We start from the raw sequence: 23,334 nt of genomic DNA, 5'->3' as shown, positions 1-23,334 counted from the left end.
CTCCAGCCCAACAACCCTCCGAGATCTCTGTTCCAATTCTGGCCTCTTGTGCATCCCCGATTTCCTTCGCCCCTCCATTGGCGGGCATGCCTTCAGCTGCCTAGGCCTCAAGCTCTGGAATTCCTTCCCTAAACCTCTCTACCTCTCTCTCTTCCTTTAAGAAGCTCCTTAAAACCTACCTCCTCACCTCTCCTAATATCACTATACATGGGTCAGTGTTAAATTTTGACTGATATCACTCCTGTGAAGCACCTTGGGGTGTTTTACTACGTTAAAGGCATCGTATAAATGCAAGTTGTTGTTGTTATAAAGTAACAAATGTAATGATTATTTATTCAAAGTTATGTTGCTAAATATTATACGATTTATTAAAGACCTGTCTTAAGATAGTTTCTTTTAGCAAATGGTTGCTTGCAAATATCAAACCAACAAATAAAACCCAAGAATCATTAACAAATAAAGCATGGTGGGGCAGAAATTTGCCTTGTTGTACCCATTTTTGTGACCAATTTTGTAGGGTCATGAGCCACACCCCAAAGATGTCTTAAATACGACTGACCACATATTGCGTCCCTGGCACCTGCCTAAAACAGGCGGTGAGCCCCATGCATATGTTAATTAGGGGCCTACCGTCTGTTTTAGGACCCCTTACTGAAATTGGGCTGGCCTGAGCAAAGCAGACCTCGGGCTTGTTCCGCTTAGGTTTTCCTGCCGTGGATGCGGCCCAACAAGCAGCCGCCAATGAAAAGTATGTTTTTTTTAAAACTTTGATGTGTAGCCAGAAGAATCAGGAGTGCTCCTCCCGACTTCACAGCACTCCTGAGAGCCACTGCTGGCTGCGATAGTCCCCCTTCCATTCTCCTTCCTCCTGCCTCCAGGGACTTACCTGAGGGCCACTGCCGGCTGCGATTGTCCCCCTTCCATTCTCCTTCCTCCCACCTCCCAGGACTTATCTGAGTGCCGCTGCCGGTGAGTCGAACTGCACAAATTGGCTTGTGGAAAAGCGAGCTGCCTCTGGAAACGCAACAGCATCTCGTTGCAATTATTAAAATGAGGCCAGAGGTCCAATATCAGGCGATCCTTGGGCCTCCCAGTTCGGATCGCACTGCTTGCTGTTCGTCAGTTATGCACTCGAAAACGGACCATAACGAATTTTTCCCCCGGAGAGTTTAGAGCACTATTAATTCAGTGTCAGCCTTGGCTTAGTTGAAGCACTCTCCCCTCTGAGTCAGAAGGTCGTGTGTTCAAATCGCACTCCAGAGACCTGAGCAGATAATCTAGGCTGGGTGCAAACTAGCTCCTCATAGGTGTCCTGATTATAATGCAGGAAGGAAATATTTGGAAAAAACCTATAATTATTTGCCCCATCCTCTTCTTTCAAAAAGCAGTCCTTTTCTGCAAGTTTGAAAACTTCATAAAAATAACACATCCTATTACATTATTGCCTCACAATTATTTTTTAAAAAAGGATTGCCTTACCTTCTGTATTAATTGTGTGCCAACTTAATTACTCTTCGTACATGAGGAAGCTTTTTAATCTTTACATTCTAAAATAGTTACAAAGCCCATTGCTGGCAACTTGAGGTAGTAAAAGTTGCAGCAAATCTAAATGTTTGTATAAGAATGAATACACGTTTTAAGACATGTTTATAATGATAGATAGTTTAACAGTTGTACTGTTTCCACAGAATAATAGCGTCACTATTGATTAGGATTGTCGTTTGACTGACACATCATAGTTGTCCCAACCATTTTATTATTTTTTTGTTATATTGTTACATAAAAAGATTCCATTGAATACGAATTGGGTGGAAATCTCACCCATAACTTTTACACAATGATATTATATTCCAATAAATATATAAACTAGTACAAATTTGTAGGGAGACCCAGGAACACAGCAAGTTCCTAATCTCAGAATGGCCATGAGGAAGTTAAGAGAGGTGAAGTGCCTTCCTGTGGGGAAGTAGAAGGAAAGTGCAAAGAGAATCAAACTGAGCTGCTCTCTTGCACGTCTAGTGGCTTAGGAGCACCACTGACAGGAACCTAGCAATAAATTGCTTGGCCTGCCCTTCCAGATGGAGAATGGTGCAGGAAAGGGCATTGTGTTATAGGGCGAAATGAGCTCTAAAATAGGTGCATGCCTGTTAAATCCATCTACATTGGTTTGCAATCTTTCCTGTGTAGCCCTGGAACCTTAGCACAGGATAAAAGGAAATTAAGAGCAGTCAATTTGAGCTGTAATTATTTCCAACAGGTGGCCTTTTTGTCCTCATAGTTGCAGTATTGCAACTAAATTACTAAGAAGCAGATATATCAGCCATGCATGCTTCCATGGAAACTGCTTATTTCAGAGCTTATTACTGAAGATATTCTTTACAGATACATACAGCAGATAGAGGACATTAATTCTTCCAAACATGGTGCTTGTATTTGAGGTGAACAGTTTCATAATCTGATGAGCATCTCGAGATTCTGATCGTCTGACATTTATTACTAGGCTTCCTCCACTTGTCGTATATATAGTTGTCATCGTTGTTCTGTTAAAGAAGAGTGTACAAACATGGAACTGAAAGTCACAGAATTTCATGAGAACATTTACTCAAGGTTTTAACAGCAGTTAGAACAAACTTTTCTGTCACATGTATTCATTCACATTAAATGATCATTGTGCACAATAACCTTAAAATAACTTACCTACAATAGCCACTATATTTCCACGGGCGTAAATTAACTATTATATTAGGCATTGCAAGCCTCAATTAAAATTGTCCGTAACTGAGTCATTATTATATTTTAGAGGGTTATTAAAAGGAGGAAATAACAGATGAGGTGACCAAAGACAACAGCCACATTTCCTCTCCAACCCAACAGAGAATACCAGACTGGTAGGATGGCTTTGAGGTCCTAAGTGAACTAAGTTTGGGCAGTTTCAACAAAATTCCTTGTAGTGATGGTGCTCCACAATGGTGTTAGGTAGGTAATTCTAGGATGCTGCCCTATCAGTGAGGAAGGAACAGTGATATATAACCAAGTCACGATGGTGTCAGAGTTGGAGCGAACTTAGAGGTGACCGTGCTCCCTTGGCAATGCTGCTGTTGTCCTTCTCGGTGGTTGAAGTCACAGGGAAGGGAGGTGCTGTCGAAGAAACCGTGGTAAGTTGCTCTACTGCATCCTGTAGATCGCATATACTGCAACCATAGCGTGCTGGTGGAGAGGGTGGATGCTGACTTCAGTGGCAGGGACACTAATCAAGCAAACTGCTCTATCCTGGATGGCATATAGCTTCTTGCGCGTTGTTTTAATGGTACCCATCCAGGCGAGTGGCAACTATTCTATCACACTTATGACTTGAGTTTTGTAGATATGGAGGCATTTTGAGAGGTCAGGGAGTAGGCCACTGGTCAGAATAAATAAGAAAGAACTTGCATTTATACAGCGCCTTTCACAACCTCAAGACGTCCTAAAGCATTTTGCAACCAATTGTAAGATACCCTATTCTTATATACGTAGGATCAGGATTTGGTTTAATCTCATATGATTAAGGTTTTTGCTTTCTTTTGACTTATAAACAGTTTGTAGACTTGTACTGTAGCTAGAAATAATAAAATGGTCAAGTTGCTCATTCCCAGAATTCTTCAGGGTATGGATGACAGTTAGCAGGAAAATGCTTTGTCAGCAAGGAGGTATCTTTTGTTAGCAAAGAATGCTGAATAAGGGATCAGTGATCGCTCAGATAAGAGGGTAGCCTATATGACAAACAAACAAGACAATGATCAACAGTTAGGAAACTGAAAAACAACTCCTTTTAAGGGATGGCTGTGTGTGACTAGAGCCCTATAAAGATCTTAACCTTTCCTTCACAATTCGTAGAGAGAATCAAGAACAAAAGAATCGACAAAGGTTACGTTCTCTATCCAGAGCAAAAGCGGGTAATGTCGTTTATTTCTCTGTATGACAATTGCTTAAGACATTGAGTGTCTTACTCAAGTGAATTGCTCAAGACTCAGTCGAACTCAATAAAGATTATTTGCAATCAAATTGGTAGTTCAAGAACTTTACACCAATGAAGTATTTTTGAATGTAGTCACTCATGTAATGTAGGAAATGCAGCAGCCAATTTGCCCAGAGCAAGGTCCAATAAACAGCAATGAGATAATGACTAAATAATCTGTTTTTTTAGTGATGTTGGTTGAGGAACAAATAATGACCAGCACAGTCTGGAGTGGGACTTGAATCCACAACCATCTGACTCAGAGACGAGAGTGCTACTCTACCAAGGCTGACATGCAGCTTCTGCCCTGCTCTAGTAGCTACAGTGATGATGAGACTGGTCTAGTTCAGATTCTGGTCAATTGTGACCCCCAGCATGTTGATGGTGGGACACACGGCAATAGTGGTGTCATTGAAGGTAAAGGAGAGATGGCTGAGTTTCTCTTATTTGAGATGATCATTACCTGGCACTTATTGGCACAAATGCTATCTACCACTTGTCAGCTCAAGTCTGGATGTTATCCACATCCTGCTGTAGGCTAACATGGGTTGTTTCATCATTAGAAGAGCTGTGAATGGAGCTAAAGACTGTGGAAAAGTCAGCCAATAGCATCACTCCTGACATGACAGAGGGAAGGTCATTGATGAAGTAGCTGAAGATGGCTGGGCACAGGACGCTTCCCTGCATGCAGTTTTGGTCTCTCCATTTCAAAAAGGATATTCAGTTACTGGAGTGAGTACAGAGTCAGGCGACACAGTTGGTCCTAGAACTTAAGAGAAAGAAGTATGAGGAAAGATTGACTACCCTAGGTCTTTTCTTTCTTGAACAGAGAAGGCCATGGGAATATGATAGAAGTGTTTAACATTATGAAAGGTTTAAACAAATTGGATTCTGGTAAGCTTTTTTACATGGGGGAGTTCTGATTTATCAGTTGAAGGGGGTGTGGTAAGTGGTGAGCAGCAGGATCTTGTTTTACCTGAAGCCATTAGACTTCATGTCCCAGACCACTCCCACCTGACTGTGTATCATAATGCCCCCATGGGATCCTGTCAATGGGATAAGACATAACCAGGGATGGTGATGGCGGAGTCTGGGATCTGCAGCCTTTGACACGGTTGACCACACCATCCTCCTCCAATGTCTCTCCTCCATTGTCCAGCAGGTGGGACTGCCTTCGCCTGGTTACATTCCTATCTATCCAGTCATAGCCAGAGAATCACCTGCAATGGCTTCTCTTCCCACTCCATTACCTCTGGAGTCCCCCAAGAGTCTATCCTTGGCCCCCTCCTATTTCTCATCTACAAGCTGCCCCATGGTGACATCATCTGAAAACACAACATCAGGTTCCACATGTACGCTGACGACACCCAGCTCTACCTCACCACCATCTCTCTCAATCCCTCCACTGCCTCTGATTTGTCACGCTGCTTGCCCGATATCCAGCAATGAATGAGCAGAAACTTCCTCCAATTAAATATTGGGAAGACCGAAGCCATTGTCTTCAGTCCCGGCCACAAATTCCATTCCCTAGCCACCGACTCCATCCTTCTCCCCAGCCACTATCTGAGGCTGAACCAGGCTGTTTGCAACCTCGGCGTCCTATTTGACCCGGAGCTGAACTTCCAACCCCATATCCTTTCCAGCATCAAGACCACCTACTTCCACCTCCAAAACATCGCCCATCTCCGCCACTGCCTCAGCTCATCTGCTGCTGATGCCCTCATCCATGCCTTTGTTACCTCTAGACTCAACTATTCCAATGCGCTCCTGGCCAGCCTCCCAACTTGCACCCTCTGTAAACTTGAGCTCATCCAAAACACTGCCGCCCGTATCCTAACTTGTACTGTCCTGTTCGCCCATCAGTCCTTTGCTCACTGACCTACACTGGCTTATGGTCCGGCAAGGCTTCGATTTTAAAATTCTCATCCTTGTTTTCAAATCCATCCATGGCCTCACTCCACCTTATCTCTGTAACCGCCTCTGACATCTCTGCGCTTCTCCAATTCTAGCCTTTTGGTCATCCCCGATTTTCTTCACTCCACCATTGGTGGCCGTGCCTTCAGCTGCCTAGGCCCTAAGCTCTGGAATTACTTCTCTAAACCTCTCTGCTTCTCTCTCCTCCTTTAAGACGCTCCTTCAAATTTACCTGGTCAAGGTAAATTCAAGGTCACTGGTCCTAATATCTCCGTATCTGGCCCAAAAATCGCTCCTATGAAGCGCCTTGGGACATTTTACTAGGTTAAAGGCGCTATATAAATACAAGTTGTTGTTGTCCAGTACCATGACCACTAGGCTACCCATGCAGAAACATAGCTGGTATGGAAAACGGAAATGTAACGTTGGTGTGGGGTAGTATAAATACATTGTTGAGACTCAGGCAAAGGAAGTCACCTCTGCATCTATACCTACACTGAAATGTTGACACTGGCATTCCCCAGCACTGACATTCCTCACCTCGGTGAACATAAAACTTCACCAGAAAATATTAATTTATGAATAAAGTAATAAGGAGTGCTCTAAATCCAAAAAACAACTCATATAGAATAACAGGTTTGTAGCTACTGCATAGTATATACATTCTCTACTTCACAGTTAAGCTTGCTGAAGATTAGAGGAACAAGGAACAAAAAACGATTACAATAGATCAACCAAATAAACCTAAAACCAGATTTGTGCCCGAATATATTCCTAGTTGCATTTTAATTGTCTCATGTTATAACTGATGCAATTGTTATGATTTAGGCGTTCTATTGCTACTTTCTCTTGTGCCTAGGGCAAAGGATCACTTCCGCAGGCAAGCCCACACTTCTATAAACTTAAACTTGACCTTATGTTTGAAGTAATCTACGAGGTAGCATGCTTGAAGTGAACGATAAATCTTTTACGCTGCTGATAAGCTTGTGGAATATAGTACAAGATGCCTGATCCTCTCCAATTTCTTCGATATATGGACAAACAACAGTCTGACAGATGGTATCTCTCAGTCTATAAACTACAAATCATGCTTATTAAGAAGTGAAATTAAACAAAAGCAAGAGCAAACACAGTATATTTCACTAGATTACAATATAGGACACTTGACCTCTCACCAGTAAGAAAGAGTTTGCAAATTTAGTGTGATTCACAACCTTAGCACATCCATCACAGCAATTTATATAGCAGAACATAAAAACAGAAAGTTCAAATCAAGGAACACACCATAAGTTCCCAGTTAGGAGAATATGGCATAGTTAGAGGTTGTTCAATAAACAGAAATGAAGCAAAACCAGTTACTTGAGAAAAAAAGAAAGTAGGTAAAGCAAATATTTAATAAATATTTGACCATAAATCCACTTAATAAAACAACCCACTTAGTTGCTATACTGAAAATAAATTCATGTTCACAGCCACATTCAGGAGACACTAACTCTTGTTGATGGCACTGCAGAGTACCTTTATCAGCTGGAGGGGGGTAAACAAGGAAGCAATGATATTCTACCTGCTGCATTGCCCGAGCTACAATTCAAGAACTTCCATCGCCATTAGTAATACTAGGAAGTCCAAAATTATAACACATAAACTACCAAATAGGAGGATTTTATTCATTCTGGATTCACAAAATCTGCCATGATGGCAAATTGGAGCTGAATTGTTTTATTTTTGATTTAGCTCCTGTTTGCTACCGTACACATGATATATAGGTTGGGAAGGGCTCTAACTGAACCAGAATGGGCCCAGTGTCCTAGCGAAAAAGGATAAATAGGGTTGTTAATAGGACTTTAAACTAGTAAGACAGGGGAGGAATCTGATGAAAAAAACGTAAGTCTGAAGATAAAAGAAATAGGAGATGAGCGTAAAGGTCAGACCAAGGTAAGGAACAAGGGTAACATAAATGGTCAGGGAACAAATACAGTTACAGAACATAAGTACAAAATGACAATTATTAAAAACAAATTGAATTGCCTGTACAGCAATGTGCACAGCATCTGATACAAATTTGTAATGAGGAGCCAGATGTAGCAGGGATAACTGAAACATGGCTACATAAAGAACAGGACTGGCAGTTAAATATTGGAGGATATAACTTATTTAGAAAGAATAGAGAAGGAAGAAGGGAGGGTGGAGTAACTGTACTAATTAGAGCAGCATAATGGCAATAGAAAAAAGGGACATAAGTAATATTAAGGTAGAAACAGAATCCATACAGATTGAGACAAAGAAAAAAAAGGGATTGATCAGTTAATAGGCATATTCTACAAACCACCTAATAGTAGAAAGGAAGTGGAGGAAGAAATATGTAGGCAAATCTATGAAATCAGTAAAAAACATCAAATAATAATTATGGCATATTTCAACTACCCCCAAATAAACTGGCAAGAGGTAGGGAAAGGGGAAAGGGGAATGATGTTTTTACTGTGTGTACTTGACTCCTTTCTTACCAATATTTGAGAAGCCCAAAAGAGGAATCACTGCTGGATCTAGTAATGGGAAATGAACCGGAGCAGATAAGAGAAGTAAGCGTAGGGGAACATCTAGGCAATAGCGATCATAACATAAGAAGATTTAAAATAATGGTTGAGAAAGACATAAGTAAGACAAGGACCAAAGTAATAGATTGGAAAAAAAGCTAATTTTGAAGGGATGAGAATGGAACCAGAGAAGGTAAACTGGAGAAAAATGTTGACAGACAAAGAGATAGAACAGCAGCGGAAAATATTTAAAACAGTGATCAATAGAGTTCAGGAGAAATATATTCCTCTAAAAAAATAATAAATTAGCCAATAATGAAACACCATGGATCAATAAAGAGATAAGGGTAAAATTGAAACAAAAAAGGCATACTTTAAGTACACAGACAATAAAGAAGAGCATGACAAAAAGGAATACAAAGGGGAAGGATGGCAAAAAAAACAATTAGGAAAGAGGAACTACGAAATTAAATTATTAAGGAATATAAAAAGAAATAGTAAAGTATTCTACAGACACATAAATAACAAAAGAAAAATCAGGATAAGGATAGGGCCACTAAGGGATGCACGAGATAAACTCACAGGTAATGACAGCGAAATGGCAGAAATAATGAATAGTTACTTTGCCTCAGTATTTAGCAGGGAGACAATAAGGTGGGTATGACATTAGAAGAAGAGATCAAAAAAGGTATGAAGATATTTAAAATAGAAAGGGGAGCGATAATTGATAAACTAATTAAACTTAAAGACGATAAAACCCCTGGTCCTGATGGATTGCATCTGCATATATTATTAGGGAACAGATAGCATAGGCATTATTACATATATATAAAAATTCATTAGAAAAGAGAAAGATGCAGGGTACTGGTGGACAGCTAATGTTATTCCTATATTTAAAAAGGGAGATAGAACAAGTCCAGGGAACTATAGACCAGTTAGCTTAACGTCAGTGGTAGGAAAGATAATGGAATCTTTACTCAAAGATGTAATAGAAAAACATCTAGAAAATGAAAATATAATAAAGAGTAGTCAGCACGGATTTCAGAAGGGAAAGTCATGCTTGACCAACCTCATTGAATTATTTGAAGCAAGAGAAAGAGTAGACAAGGGTAATGCAGTAGATGTAATATATTTGGATTTTCAGAAGGCCTTTGATAAGGTACCATATTGTACTCATGACTAAGGTCAGAGCATGTGGAGTCAGGGGACAGGTAGCAGAGTGGATAGCAAGCTGGCTACAAAACAGAAAAGAGAGTAGGGGTTAAGGGTAGCTACTCAGAGTGTTATTCCACAGGGATCGGTGCTGGGACCATTGTTGTTCACAATTTACATCAACAATTTGGATTCGGGAATCAGAAGTACAAGTTCAAAATTTGCAGATGACACCAAATTGGGGATGTAGTTAATACAAAGGAAGAATGCATTAAAATGCAAGAAGGCATTAATAAACTGGCAGAATGGGTGTGTAATTGGCAAATGAACTTCAATATAGATAAGTGTGAGGTGGTGCATTTTGGTAGGAAGAATAAGGAGTCCATATACTGCTTGGATAATAAGAGTCTAAATGGGGTAGAGGAGCAAAGGAATCTCAGGGTACGGACACACAAATCACTAAAAGTAGCAACGCAGGTTAATTAAGCCATAAAAAAGGCAAACCTGGCACTGGGGTTCATTTCTAGAGGGATAGAATTGAAAAGCAGATAAGTTATATTAAACTTGGATAGAACCTTGGGTATTGCGCACAGTTCTGGACTCCATATCATAAAAAGGATATAGAGGCATTGGAGAAGGTGCAAAAAAGATTCACAAGGATGATACCAGAACTGAGAGGATATACTTATCAATAAAGACCAAACAGGCTTGGGCTCTTTTTTCTCGAAAAGAGAAGGCTGAAGGGTGACCTGAAAGAGGTCTTTAAGTCAATCAAAGGGTTTGATATGGAAACATTTCTCTATGTTTACCCTATGTGGAAGTGTCCAAAACTGGAGGTTATCAATATAAGATAGTCACTATTAAATCCAACAGGGAATTCAAGAGAAACATGTTAACCCAGAGTGGTAAGAATGTGGAATGCGCTACCACAAGGAGTAGTTGAGGCAACTAGCATAGATAAGGGGAAGCTAGATAAGCACACGAAGGAGAAAGGAATAGAAGGATATGCTGATAGGAGCAGATGAAGTACGGAGGGAGGAGGCACGTGCGCAGCATAAATGCCAACATAGAACAGTTGGGCCGAATGGCCTGTTTCTGTGCTGTAGACTCAATGTAACATTAAATCTAAGGGGTTTTGGAACAAAACACAGGAAACAACACCCTAAAAAACAAAGCTCATTAAATCATTAAAAACAAAAGTAGGTAGAAGAAAGAGAAAAGGATATCCTTCCAAAAAAGCACAAGAAAGTATGTAATGAGGAAAAAAAAATCTGGCCCGTCAGCTTGTTCCCTCCATAGACAGTATACAATTTTCCCCATCATGGACCCTGCCCAACCTACTTAATCTCTTGAGGGCAGAAAACAGCAATAGGGAAAACTTCAAAAAAAGAAAGCTCTGAAATGGCTTCCTGACACCCAATGTTCCACATCGTTCACCTGAGGAAGGAGGTAGCCTCCGAAAGCTTGTGAATTTAAAATAAAATTGCTGGACTATAACTTGGTGTTGTAAAATTGTTTACAATTGACACCCAAGAGTGAGGGAGTAAAGCTTCAGGATAGCGATCCAACTTCACAACACACACTATTCAGCTAAGATTAGTACATCCCATAGCCAACATTCCCAATGTCCCAAATGTATACAATCACTGTGTTCCATAAAGTATTTGGTCATCTATTTGGAATAAATTCAAGAAGAACTGAATAGATAGTTGCAGAGAAAGAGAACAGGGGAAGCGTCTGAGAGATAGTTTTTTAAATTTTGGGACAGGCTCAGCAGATCGCAATGGTCTCTTCCGATTTCAACAATATAGTAAACAATTTTACAACACCAAGTTATAGTCCAACGATTTTTATTTGAAATCTACAAGCTTTCGGAGGCTTCCTCCTTCCTCAGGTAAATGTGAGGGAGGAAGCCTCCGAAAGCTTGTAGATTTCAAATAAAAATCGTTGGACTATAACTTGGTGTTGTAAAATTGTTTACAATTGTCAACCCCAGTCCATCACCGGCATCTCCACATCAACAATATAGTACTAACTGCTTTGGCTGGAAGTCTTTTCTATATATTACTTTGAGGAAAGAAAAAAATCTAATTTCTAATCTTGCTAGTTCTGTGATTACTGTATAAATTACACAACCATCTTACATCTACATTATTCATGCCTCTTAGCATTTCAAAGAACTAGATCCTTTTGTCTTTCAACCTTTTCTCAACAAGAACAACTTGCATTTTTCTACTCCCGCTCGTAATTAAACTGTTTCACAGCATACTGTTGGAATCTGATCAAGAAGAGTGACAGAAGTTAGGAGAGGTGGCCGACGACACTAACAAAGAGGTAGGTTTTGAGGAGGTTTTTTGAAGGTGGGAAGAGAGAGAACAAAATGAGAGTTATTTAGAGATAGCGGGCACTAAATTGGGCCGTGTAGCGACTGTTGTTTCGGCGCTACACGGCCTCTCCGACATCCAAGATGGCATCTTGGATGCGCATGCACGTTTCCTGTGTGAGGTGCGCCAGATGCCATCTTGGTATAGGAGTTAGCGCAGGCGCAGATAAGAAACGCTGGAATCATGTAAAGTAGGAAGAAAATGGCTTCAATCAGTGTGCAACGCTGATTTAAAGTGATAGACACCATTTTGGAACTTAACGCTCAACTCAATGCAGTCTTAACCCCGACCATCTGAACGTGTCTTAGAGTGCCTGGAAGACCCCCCACCGGCGCTATTTGAAGGGACCATGCAGGATTTACAGGTTAGTGGATGGATTATTGCCTCTGGCTGACGAGACATTTGTAACTGTTTTTGGAGCTCTCCTAGACTTCAATATTAAGACCCGAGGACATAGCCTAACACTTAGAGCCAGGACGGGCAGAAGTGAAGTTAGGAAATGCTTCTACACGCAAAGGGTGGGAGACGTTTGGAATGCTCTTCTACAGACGGCAGTTGATGCTAGCTCACTTGTGAATGTTAAATCTGAGATTGATAGATTTCTGTGAACTAAGGGTATTAAGGCATATGGGGCTAAGGCGGGTATATGGAGTTATGTCACAGGTCCACCATGATCTCACTGAATGGTGGAACAGGCTTGAGGGGCTAAATGCCACTGCCACTTGCTGCCTCTTGATATGCGCCACCTTCTCCTGCAAGAAAGCGAGGTGTGTGCCTGGGTGATGTGCCTGTCATGGCTGAATAGCTGCTAGTGTGTGTGGCCTGTGAGTTGTGGGTGGGTGGCTTGAAACAGTGGTAATGTGCAAGGGCGGGAGGAAGCATCTGATGGGAAGAGTTGAGTACTGATGGAAAGAGTTTATTGGTATGTGGGTGATGGGGGGGTGTAGTGCGTGGTGCAGTTGGTAGGAGATGCCACTTGACAGTTGACCTCACTCACCTTGCCCACTCATGTCAAAACATTGAACTTCTTCCTGCACTGCATCAATGTTTATGATGCTGTGCGCCTGGCATTGACTTCGTCCCCCGATGCCCCCACTGTCTTTTGAGTATATGTCTGGAGGGCATCTTGCCCCCCCAACCCCCACCCCACTGCGGATATAGGATGTCCCTCCTTCTGTAAACCTCTTCACCCAAGGTCTCACGTGCATCAGCAGAGAACCTTGGTGCATGCGCTCTCAGATTGGCAGATTGCTGAGGTCTGGTGTGCAGATTGGAGGATGTGGGATTTAGTAATGCGCAACCTTTATTCAATGTTTTAACATAACTCATCAGTGCCTAAACGTAGGGATGGGATCTGCATCTGTGTTTTATGTGTGCGATGTCTGATCTCTGTTCAGACACTTTTTCAGCAAATAACAGGTACAAGCTACCTTTAAGAGATTTCTCAGAAACATCTTCCCTTTAAGAGATCGAGCTCCCCCTGGTGGTGGAAAGTGTGAATTGCATTGGTTCCACATGCAAGGCCTGGAAAGGAACACGGATTGCTGGTAAGTGCTCCCTTGGGACCAAACTTGCGTCCTGCCTGCCCAGGGTCTGTCGGGCGCGGGGTGTTAGCGCATCGTGCTAACATCGCCCAGAACGGACCTTTAACCAATTTCTCCCCCAGTGTTCCAGAATGTAGGGCCGAGTGGGCTGAAAGCTCTGCCAATGAAGATAAAACAGAGGGAGGGAGGGAGATGCAAAGGAGACCAGAAATGGAAGAGTGGAGGGCACCAGCTGACACATATGGTTGAAGAAGGTTGGAGAGGTAGAGTGTGACAAAGCTATGGAGGGATTTGTAAATGAGGACAAGGATTTTTAACTTCAGGCATTGGGAACCTGAGAGCCAGTGGAGATTGGCAAGAATGGGTGATAGGGGAGTGGAACCTAGTGCAGGATAAGATGTGGACCGTCGAGTTAGAATTTATGTAGGGTGAACTTAGGAGGCCAGAGAGGAGAGCATTTGAGAAGTCAAGCCTGGAGATGAAAAAAGTGTCAATGAGGTTTGCAGCAATGAAGGGGTGAGGTAATCAAGGAGGTGAGCGATGTGGCAGAGATAGAAATAGAAGGTCGTGGTGACGGACGGGTTTGAAGCCCGGTCAAATAGGATATTGTGGTTGCACATTGTTGGGATCAGACTGAGTGGGCAGCAATGAAGAGGGACAAAATCAATGGCTAAACTACATAGCTTTTGGCAGGAGCCAAATGGGATGGCTTCAGTCTTCCTGATATTAAATTGGAGAAAGTTTTGAGTCTTCTATAACTTGATGTCGGACAAGCAGTCCAACAGCACAGTGGTTGTCAAGGGTGGTGACAGTGGAGAGATAGAGCTGGGTGTTTGTCAGCATACATATTGAAGCTGACCCCCATGCCTATAGATAGTAGGGCAACATATCATAGAATCATAGAAAGGTTACAGCATGGAAGGAGGCCATTTGGCCCATCGAGTCCGTACCGGCTCTATGCAAGAGCAATCCAGCTAGACCCACTCCCCCGCAATATCCGCTAAGCCCTGCAAATTTTTTCCTTTCAAGTAATTATCCAGTTCCCTTTTGAAGGCCATGATTGAATCTGCCTACATCACCCCCTCGGGCAATGCATTCCAGATCCTAACCACTTGCTGTGTAAAAAGGTTTTTCTTCATATCACCTTTGGTTCTTTTGCCAATAACCTTAAATCTACGTCCTCTGGTCCTTGACCCTTCCGCCAATGGGAACAGTTTCTCTCTATCTACTCTGTTGAGACCCTTGGTCTCGACATATGGACAAGAAAAAGGACGGCGCCAAGTATGAAACGCTTACGGCAGGGGTGAGAAGAGAAGCGATTGCACGAGATATGTTGTATGTGTTGGGACAGGTAAGGAGGTATGTGCCAAGCAGGTGAACCATGGAAGAGATACAGCAGAGTAGGGCAGAATGATCAACCGCAAGAGGTCAAGCAGGACAAGGGAGGGATGACGCACCATGGTCGCAGTTACAAAGTCGGTGACTGGCCAAATTATTTGGTACTATGAGCACGGTGGAAACTGGACTAAAGGGATTCAAACAGGAACTGATGGGAAATGTAAGTGCAGTGTAGTGGCAACAACACATTTAAGAAAGAAAAACAAACTTGTAATTATACAGCATCTTTCATGACCTCACGATATCCAAAAGCACTTTACAGCCAATGACGTACTTGTGAAGTGTAGTCACTGCTATAATGTAGGAAACGTGGCAGCCAATTTGCACACAGCAAGATCCCACACACAGCAATGAGATAATGACCAGATAATCTGTTTTTGGTGATGTTGGTTGACGGATAAAAATTGGCCAGGACACCAGGAGAACTTCCGTGCTCTTTTTCGACGAATGCCATGGGATCTGAGAGGGCAGACAGGGCCTCGGTTTAACGTCTCATCCAAAAGATAACACCTCCAACAGTGCAGCACTCCCTCAGTACTGCACTGAAGTGTCAACCCAGATTACGTGCTCAAGACTTTGGAGTGGGACTTGAAAACATGGCCTTCTGACTTAGAGGCGAGAGTGGTACCATAGGGACAAGACTGACACTCAAGGACCTTAGAGAGGAAAGGGAGGTTAGAGACTGGGGCTATAGTTGGAGAGGACAGAGGGAGTTGAGGGCATGTTTTTTGAGGAAGAGGGTGACAATGGCAGTTTTGGAGGACAGTTAACAATGCTTAAGGAAAGGGAGGCATTGATGATGTCAATGACTATCGGGAAAAAGAGAGGTAATTGTGTGATCAGAAGTTGGATCGGGAGAAGAGTAATAGCGCCATTGGGGGATCTCATGTGGATCATGAGGAGCCTGATGGGGAGGGGTAGGTTGAAGAGACAGTGGAGTTACATAGTTACATGAGATTGAGCCTGAGGTACAAGGATAACTGAGGGGGAGGCTGGGTGGCAGTGGAAGAGGAGAAAGATGAGGCTAAGACAGTTGAACAGATAGATTCAATCTTTGAAACAAAAAAATTCATGAATTCATCACACTTGGTGTGGAAATTGAGGGGGCAGAATAGGCAGTTTGTCATCGAGCAGAGGAGTTTGGGACTGCCCAGATCTGACTGGACTACCTTAAGAACTTACTGTATATCTATCACTCCTTGCCAAAAGTTCGTACTACTCCAGGATAAACAGTATAAAAGGTAGTAAGAATGGTTGGCACAGAGAGGCAGATACAATAAATTCTTTGGGTGGTCAAGGTAGGTTTAGCAGTGGATAACCAGGTCAGCGGTACACCTGGTGAACTCAAGTTTGCAGCTTTCTGACTTGCAAGAGCAGAATTGGGAGTAAGAAACCATGAAGAACTTTGTAGGGACAAGGTCACTGAAAGTAAAAGGAAGTTGTTGTGCAGGTCAATAGTGACCATGATGTTGTGGCAGGTCAGAGGAGAAAAAGTTTGGAGTTAGAGTGGTTGCTGGTGAGGGAACGGCCATAAAGCTTTTTCCATGGGCAGAGGATTACCATGTGCATCAAAAAGGATATCGTAATAGCACTGCTGTTGGCTCAATAAGAATTTTTGGGTACTCTTAGCTCCAGAAACAACCCAGTCTGAAAATTGCCTCAGTAACAAATTCTGATGAATGGTAAACACCCAAAACATTGAGGCCTGGGGTTTCCTTCTAGGGCGCAACCCGGAAGTTAGACCAGAAAATGCACCCAATGTTGCGCCCATTTTGCTGATGTCAAATTATGTCCAAGTATCCTCCCAATTTAATATGCCCATCAACGAAAACAATAGGAGCCCAAATAAAGCGGCGAACCCACACCATGGCCCCAATATTACCCGGCAGGCAGGATGGCAACCGGGGGGGGGGGGGGGGGGGGGGGCGACTGGGTAACCCGCCCAGTAAAATCCGTCTGTTCCCTGCGCAATCACGGGTAAATTGAAGGCATTTACCATGGCTCCCGGGTTTCACGTCATCAACCTGTGCAGCGGGCAGACTGCGCACCTGCATCACGGGCTGTCAGCTGGAGGAGCCCTGTTTAAAGGGGCAGTCCTCCAATGCTGCTCCTGCAGCAACCAACCAAAAGTGCAGCATGGAGCAGACCAGGGGAAAGGCTGCTCCCAGGTTTAATGATGCCTCACTCCAGGTCCTACTGGATGGGGTGAGGAGGAAGAGGGAGATCTTCTACCCGGCGGACGGGAGTAAATGGCCTGCCTCTGCCACCAAGAAGGCGTGGCTCGAGGTAGCAGAGAAGGTCACCAGCACCAGCAATGTCTCCCGCACCTGGATACAGTGCAGGAAGCACTTCAATGACCTAACTAGGTCAGCCAAAGTGAGTACACTTACTCATTCTCCTACACTCCGTCTTCCACATCACCGCCCCCACCCCACAACTCCTTCTGCACTGCCAACACTACTCATTTACATCACTCCTCACACCCACTCAAACCTCATCCTCAACTTATCTGCCCTTACTCACCTCCCCAGTACTCATCCCACCATTACCACTCAACCCAATCCTCATACAATATCATGGCTCTGTCTCATACTCACCCTCTGATGCATCTCTTTCACGGTCAGCCTCACCCAAACCATTGCATTCAGCTGTTGGCCATGTCACCATCCCTCACTCACGCCTCTCTACTTTCCCCCCTTATAGGAGAAGAGAGCCCAGAATGCACGGGAGAGGGCGAAGACCGGAGGGGGGCGGCAACATCAGGTCGTCCTCACGGACGCGGAGCAGGAGGCTCTTGAACTGAGCCGCACCCTCGAGTGCCTGTCCGTCTGGGACGCCGAGACTACCACCCGACAAACGGCTGGTGATGGAACCTTAACATTCAGCACTCACAATAGCAAATGATGTTAACATGCCTTGCCATCTTCAGCACCTCAACATCTCTCATCATGCTTAATATTGCCTTCTGTTCTCTTACACGGCCTTCAGCGACTGCTGTGACGACGGAGGGCGATTCCTCAGAGGACCTGCCGGCCTCTGAGGGGGCACTGTCACATCTGAGCGAGCCATCTACCAGCGCAGATACACACACCTCGGTGGGTCCCCGTCCTCAGTTAGCTGGGGTTGCACATGGTGAGTTACCACACACGTGAACACGAGCAGACACTGGTGGCAGGGGCAGCTGTGGAGAGTCCGCGTCGGTGAGAGCATTCTTCTCCAGGCTCTGCTCAGCTGGACACAGATGCTGAACCCTGGGGCAATCCTTTAAAGGGAGAATGATCGAAGGGCAGCAGCACATTTGCGAGATGCTGGAACAGATGCCACGCGCACTCTCCACAATCGCGCAGAGGATGGAGTCCAACTCCTGCATGACTGGAATGGTGGCACAGATGCAGGAGGGGATCTCTGAGATAGTGTCACAGGAACGTGAGGGCATCTCTGAGATAGCGTCGCGGGTAAGTGCGGGAATGTCTGCGATGGAGGGAAGGCTAGCCTCCATCGAGCTTCAAGCACGGCTCAGCAATGAGTCCACTGAGGTCCTGACAACAGCCCTTCAGAATCAGGGTGAGCAACTTTCTGCTGCCTTAAACAGGCCGGCAGATACACTAGCACTGGCCTTACAAGGTTTCACACATGTCCTCCAGACTGTCGTCCAGCAGGGTGGTAGGAGTGATGTGGGCCTGGTCCAGGAGAGGGATGATGAAAAGGGACAGGGAAGTGAGGACGCCACTCAAAGCGCTTCCACGTCTCACCCGTTGCCCCCCTCTCAACCAATATCTGCAATGCTGCCTCCTCCCCAGGTGGTCGAGTCTGTCCCTGCACAGGTGCAAGTGCAGCAGTCTTTGGAGGGGCCCTCACAGGCACCGAAACACAGAGGGCGTCGGCCCAAAGCATCTAATCGGTCAGGACATGAACAAGAACAACCTGCTACTACCTCTGTTGCAGCCACAGGGGAAGCACCAGGTAGGAGTAGTCGGAAGCGTGAGGCAAAGGTTTTGTGAGCACAAAGGGGATGCACAAGAGTGTTTGACAGATTGTCGTGTTTTTTATTTATATTTGATTTTTGTTACTGGCACATTAAATATTATTATTGTCACCACTACTGCCTCGTCTTGGCCATTCTTGACTGGCTTGTGTAGTAAGTTCCTTTCATGAGGTTCGCCATGAACACCCCACTTGATGCCACCCATTGGGTCACTCTATAGTGGGTGTATGTGTAGTTCCACGACTATTTTGTGCAGGGGCGGGGGAAGGGAGCTGGTGTGGCCTCTGCTCTGTCCAGGTGGTGAGGACTGGACTCTTCACTCTGTCTGAAGTTAGGAGAACCGTTCACATATCAGTGACTCCCTGGGCTCACGAGCAGCCAGGTGAGCCGCTGTTCTGCCCATGGGTTGCTCCTCCTCCTTGTCCTCGTCCTCCTCCTCCTCCTCAATATGGGTGGCAGATGTGGATGGGGCCTCCTCCAGCGGCACCCCTCTCTGTTGTGCCATGTTGTGCAGGGCACAACAGACGACTATAATGAGTCCCACTCTGTCTAGTGCGTATTGAAGCGCTCTCCCAGAACTATCAAGGCACCTGAAGCGCATCTTGAGCAGCCCTATAGCATGCTCAATTGTACACCTGGTAGCGATGTGGCTGTCGTTATAGCGACGATATTGCTCGGTGGTGGGGTTCCTCAGAGGTGTCATGAGCCACGTGTGCAGGGGGTATTCCTTGTCCCCGAGGAGCCAGCCTTTGCTGGTGTTCGGTGCGTGGAAGAGGGGCGGGATGGATTCCCAGAGGATGAAGGAATCATGGCAGCTGCCAGGGTATCTGGCGCACACGTGAAGGAATCTCTTGCAGTGGTCACAGATGAGCTGAATGTTGATGGAATGATAGCCCTTCCTGTTGATGAACAGTCCTGGCTCGTGTGGAGGTGCTCATATGCTATATTTCTTTTTATTCATTCATGGGATGTGGGCGTCGCTGGTGAGGCCAGAATTTATTGCCCATCCCTAATTGCCCTTGAGAAGGTGGTGGTGAGCCGTCTTCTTGGACCGCTGCAGTCCGCGTGGTGAAGGTTCTCCCACAGTGCTGTTAGGAAGGGAATTCCAGGATTTTGACCCAGCGACGATGAAGGAACGGCGATATATTTCCAAGTCAGGATGGTGTGTGGCTTGGAGGGGAACGTGCAGGCGGTGTTGTTCCCATGTGCCTGCTGCCCTTGTCCTTCTAGGCGGCAGAGGTCGCGGGTTTGGGAGGTGCTGTCGAAGAAGCCTTGGCGAGTTGCTGCAGTGCATCCTGTGGATGGTGCACACTGCAGCCACAGTGCGCCGGTGGTGAAGGGAGTGAACGTTTAGGGTGGTGGATGGGGTGCCAATCAAGCGGGCTGCTTTGTCCTGGATGGTGTCGAGCTTCTTGAGTGTTGTTGGAGCTGCACTCATCCAGGCAAGTGGAGAGTATTCCATCACACTCCTGACTTGTGCCTTGTAGATGGTGGAAAGGCTTTGGGGAGTCAGGAGATGAGTCGTTCGCTGCAGAATACCCAGCCACTGACCTGCTCTTGTCGCCACAGTATTTATATGCAATCGATTACACCCTGCACCCGTGAGAAGCCAGCCACAGCGTGGAATCCCACTGCCCTCTCTGTCTGGCTGAGGTCATCCATGGGGAAGTTGATAATGTGGAAATGGAATTAGTAGTGTAAAACTGAAATAAAATGAAGGAGTCACCATGTGTAAGGGATAGTGGATAAATAATGCAGAGGTTCAGTAATGTTCTGAAACAGAGGACTCATAGGTAACCTTGTCAGACATGGGTGAGGTCACGACAGACGCCAGTTAACAAACAATGGGTCAATGGATGAAGTAAGATGTAAACTAATCAAGGAGATGGGACAGGTTGTAGAATAGGATAAACTAATCAACAGGGTGCAGGAAAAGGGAACAAATGTGTAATCAAGGAGATGGGACAGATTATAGGATAGTATAAACCAGGAGGAAAAACCCCAGATAGCAGCGAGAACCTAGGAGCAACACTCGACAGCAGAGACCTGGGGACAGAAACCCTACGTAGAGGTTTGGACAGAGATTGATCACCTTGGACCAAATCGGGTAATCAATATAAGCTGTGAGTCTTATATTTTGGAACTGTACTTTAAACTACGAACGGTGTTTGTTAAGCATTTATTAAAGATAAATCTTTGTACACGAAATCTGTTGCCGGTGTGTTTGTTCAGCGCAAACTTACATTTGAACCCTAAAAGGAAAGGTTGCTAACCTATTTGTTCGATCTTTCGAACATCTAGCAAAATCGGAGCAACAATATAGTGCGAGGCCCTGCAAACAAGCCATCAGTGACCTGCCTTAATGCACTTGTATGCAGACGACTGAGAGACCCCAGCGATGTTCCCGTTGGCACCCTGGAACGATCACGAGGCGAAGAATTTGAGGGCAGTGGTGATTTTAACAGCGACAGGTAAGAAGATGCTGCTTGGGCCAGCCGGGAGCAGCTCAGCATGACGGAGGCTGCAAATGTCCACGACTACCTGGCGACTGACTCTGAGCCTCCATATGCACTGCTCCTCAGAGAAATCCAGGAAGCTGAGCCTCAGTCTGTAGACCCTGTGGCGAGGGTACTGCCTCCTGTGACGCCGCTCTCTCTGTTGTTGCCCTCCCTGCTGTTGTGCTGGTGCCTGTCGCGCAGCACTGTGTTGTGGAGCTCCACGTGGCGGAGGTGGACAGCATGCCTGGCGATGTTGCTCGTCCTCAGATGAAGTGATGAATGCAGCCATGGTGCCCCCCCATCCTGACGTTGAGAGTTTGAGGGGGTCTGCAAAGTAGGTAAATGTGTTTGCACAGCAGAGTTTAGGGTATAAATTAATCATTTTGAGTGGAAAGACATAAGTGTTGCAGCCAAAATTTTGTCTGAAGTGACAGAGTGCCCTGCTGCAATAAATGAGGTATTCCCCCACCTGTCAAATAATCCTTTGCATCTCCCACTGGCTGCTGGCTGAAACACATCTGCTCCAACAGGGAGTGTTTCCCACAGCACGGGAAACACGCTGAGGATCCTTCAAAATTGCACCCCTGCCAAAATCGCCACTCAATGAGGTCTGTCAAGTATCTCAACTACCTAAATAATTATCTAAATTATCATCCCGCCGGCTTTAATTGCCGGTGGGAGCCCCGCATGCGGGAGCTGCGCACGCACCCGAACGCGTCATTGGGGAACCCGGAAGTGAGCGGGTTGGAGCCGGGCTCCGAACCTGCTGCAGGATTCCGGCATTTTAGCTGACCCCCCGCCCCCAACGCACCCGCTCAGCCATCCGAAAATCAGTCCCCATGTATTTCTTCTTTAAGTAGGAAAATTTAAATTTCAACTCATTCAACCATCATTCATGTCCATCAGGCACAGCATGTTTAGGAACTTGCAAGCGGAGAAGCTTTTCAATTTTTAATGTGGTTTATACTTATGCCATAAAAATAAATTTAAAATTCAGTCAGAATAAATTTTTAAAAAGGCTCAAAAAATTGCAATTAAACATTAGAATAATGACTTTCTTTCCTGTTGCGCTTGAAAATCTGGTCACAAGAGACCCTCCGAAAAAGCAGAGGATACTCGCATGAGAGTTGGAGGCGTGGCCAGTTTTGTGGGCGGAGATTCGTTCGAATGAAGGATGGACATACCTAAAAGATCGAGGCGACTTGGGCGTATTGTAGTTACTGGCTTAACTCACCTACGCCCAAAATTCGTGCTCTTTTAAGCCGCATAATTGGTTTGCGCTCAATTTACACATATCTCTGGGCGCAAATGCGGAGGGAACTCCTAGCCCCATAACCTTGCCTTTTCTCTTTAGAGACACCGACTGACTTGCTGTGGATTTTCTGCTTTTCTGAAAACTTCCCAACAAATTTTGTTTGAAACAACAGATTTTCTTTCAAAGTTGAACTTTATCCCATCACAAAGTAGGAAACAAAATTGGAGGTTGTGGTGGAGCAGGAGGATCAGGATTGATATGTGGAATAAGCTGAATATTGCAAATACTAATTCTATAAAAATTTCCTGGTGGAAAACAACCCTAGAATTCATTATATTTCAATGGGTCTGACAACATATAGATCCTGCGCATCGACTGTCCCTTCCCATAACGGCCTAACGCTCCACCCTGTGTGGGAGCAGGAGTATTCGGAAAAATACAAATTTAACGGTAGCCACCCCTGGATTCACATTTTCCTCTCTCTTTATATATATACAGAACGGTTTGTTTTAAAGTTAGCCTTACCCGGATAGAAAATCGTCCGCCTTTAAAACCTTTTTTTAAAAAAAAAAGAAAGCTGCGCCACAGCTGCCGTCGCCTTCCCGAGAGAGAAGCCACAACAAGCCCTCACCCTGGCGACGCCGCGCTCCGCTGCCATGACAACCGCCGTCACGAT

At 44.8% G+C, this 23,334-nt stretch overlaps 1 protein-coding gene across 1 annotated transcript in view; it reads right to left on the bottom strand.

Moving 5' to 3' along the window:
- Positions 1-23,293, bottom strand: part of cfap61 (cilia and flagella associated protein 61) — a 227,752-nt gene extending 204,459 nt beyond the window's left edge. Inside the window, exons 1-2 of the mRNA XM_067989400.1 lie at positions 23,184-23,293; positions 2,391-2,540 (exon numbers count right to left, since the gene is read on the bottom strand). Of these exons, the coding sequence (XP_067845501.1) occupies positions 2,391-2,533 (143 nt within the window). The 5' untranslated portion in view covers positions 2,534-2,540; positions 23,184-23,293. The remainder of the gene's footprint in view (positions 1-2,390; positions 2,541-23,183) is intronic.
- Between the last annotated feature and the right edge of the window lie 41 nt (positions 23,294-23,334).

This window comes from Heptranchias perlo, chromosome 8 (assembly GCF_035084215.1).
Source record: "Heptranchias perlo isolate sHepPer1 chromosome 8, sHepPer1.hap1, whole genome shotgun sequence".
Taxonomy (NCBI): Eukaryota; Metazoa; Chordata; class Chondrichthyes; order Hexanchiformes; family Hexanchidae; genus Heptranchias; species Heptranchias perlo.
Note: the sequence above shows the minus strand (reverse complement) of the source record. Positions and strands in the feature narration are given on the sequence as shown.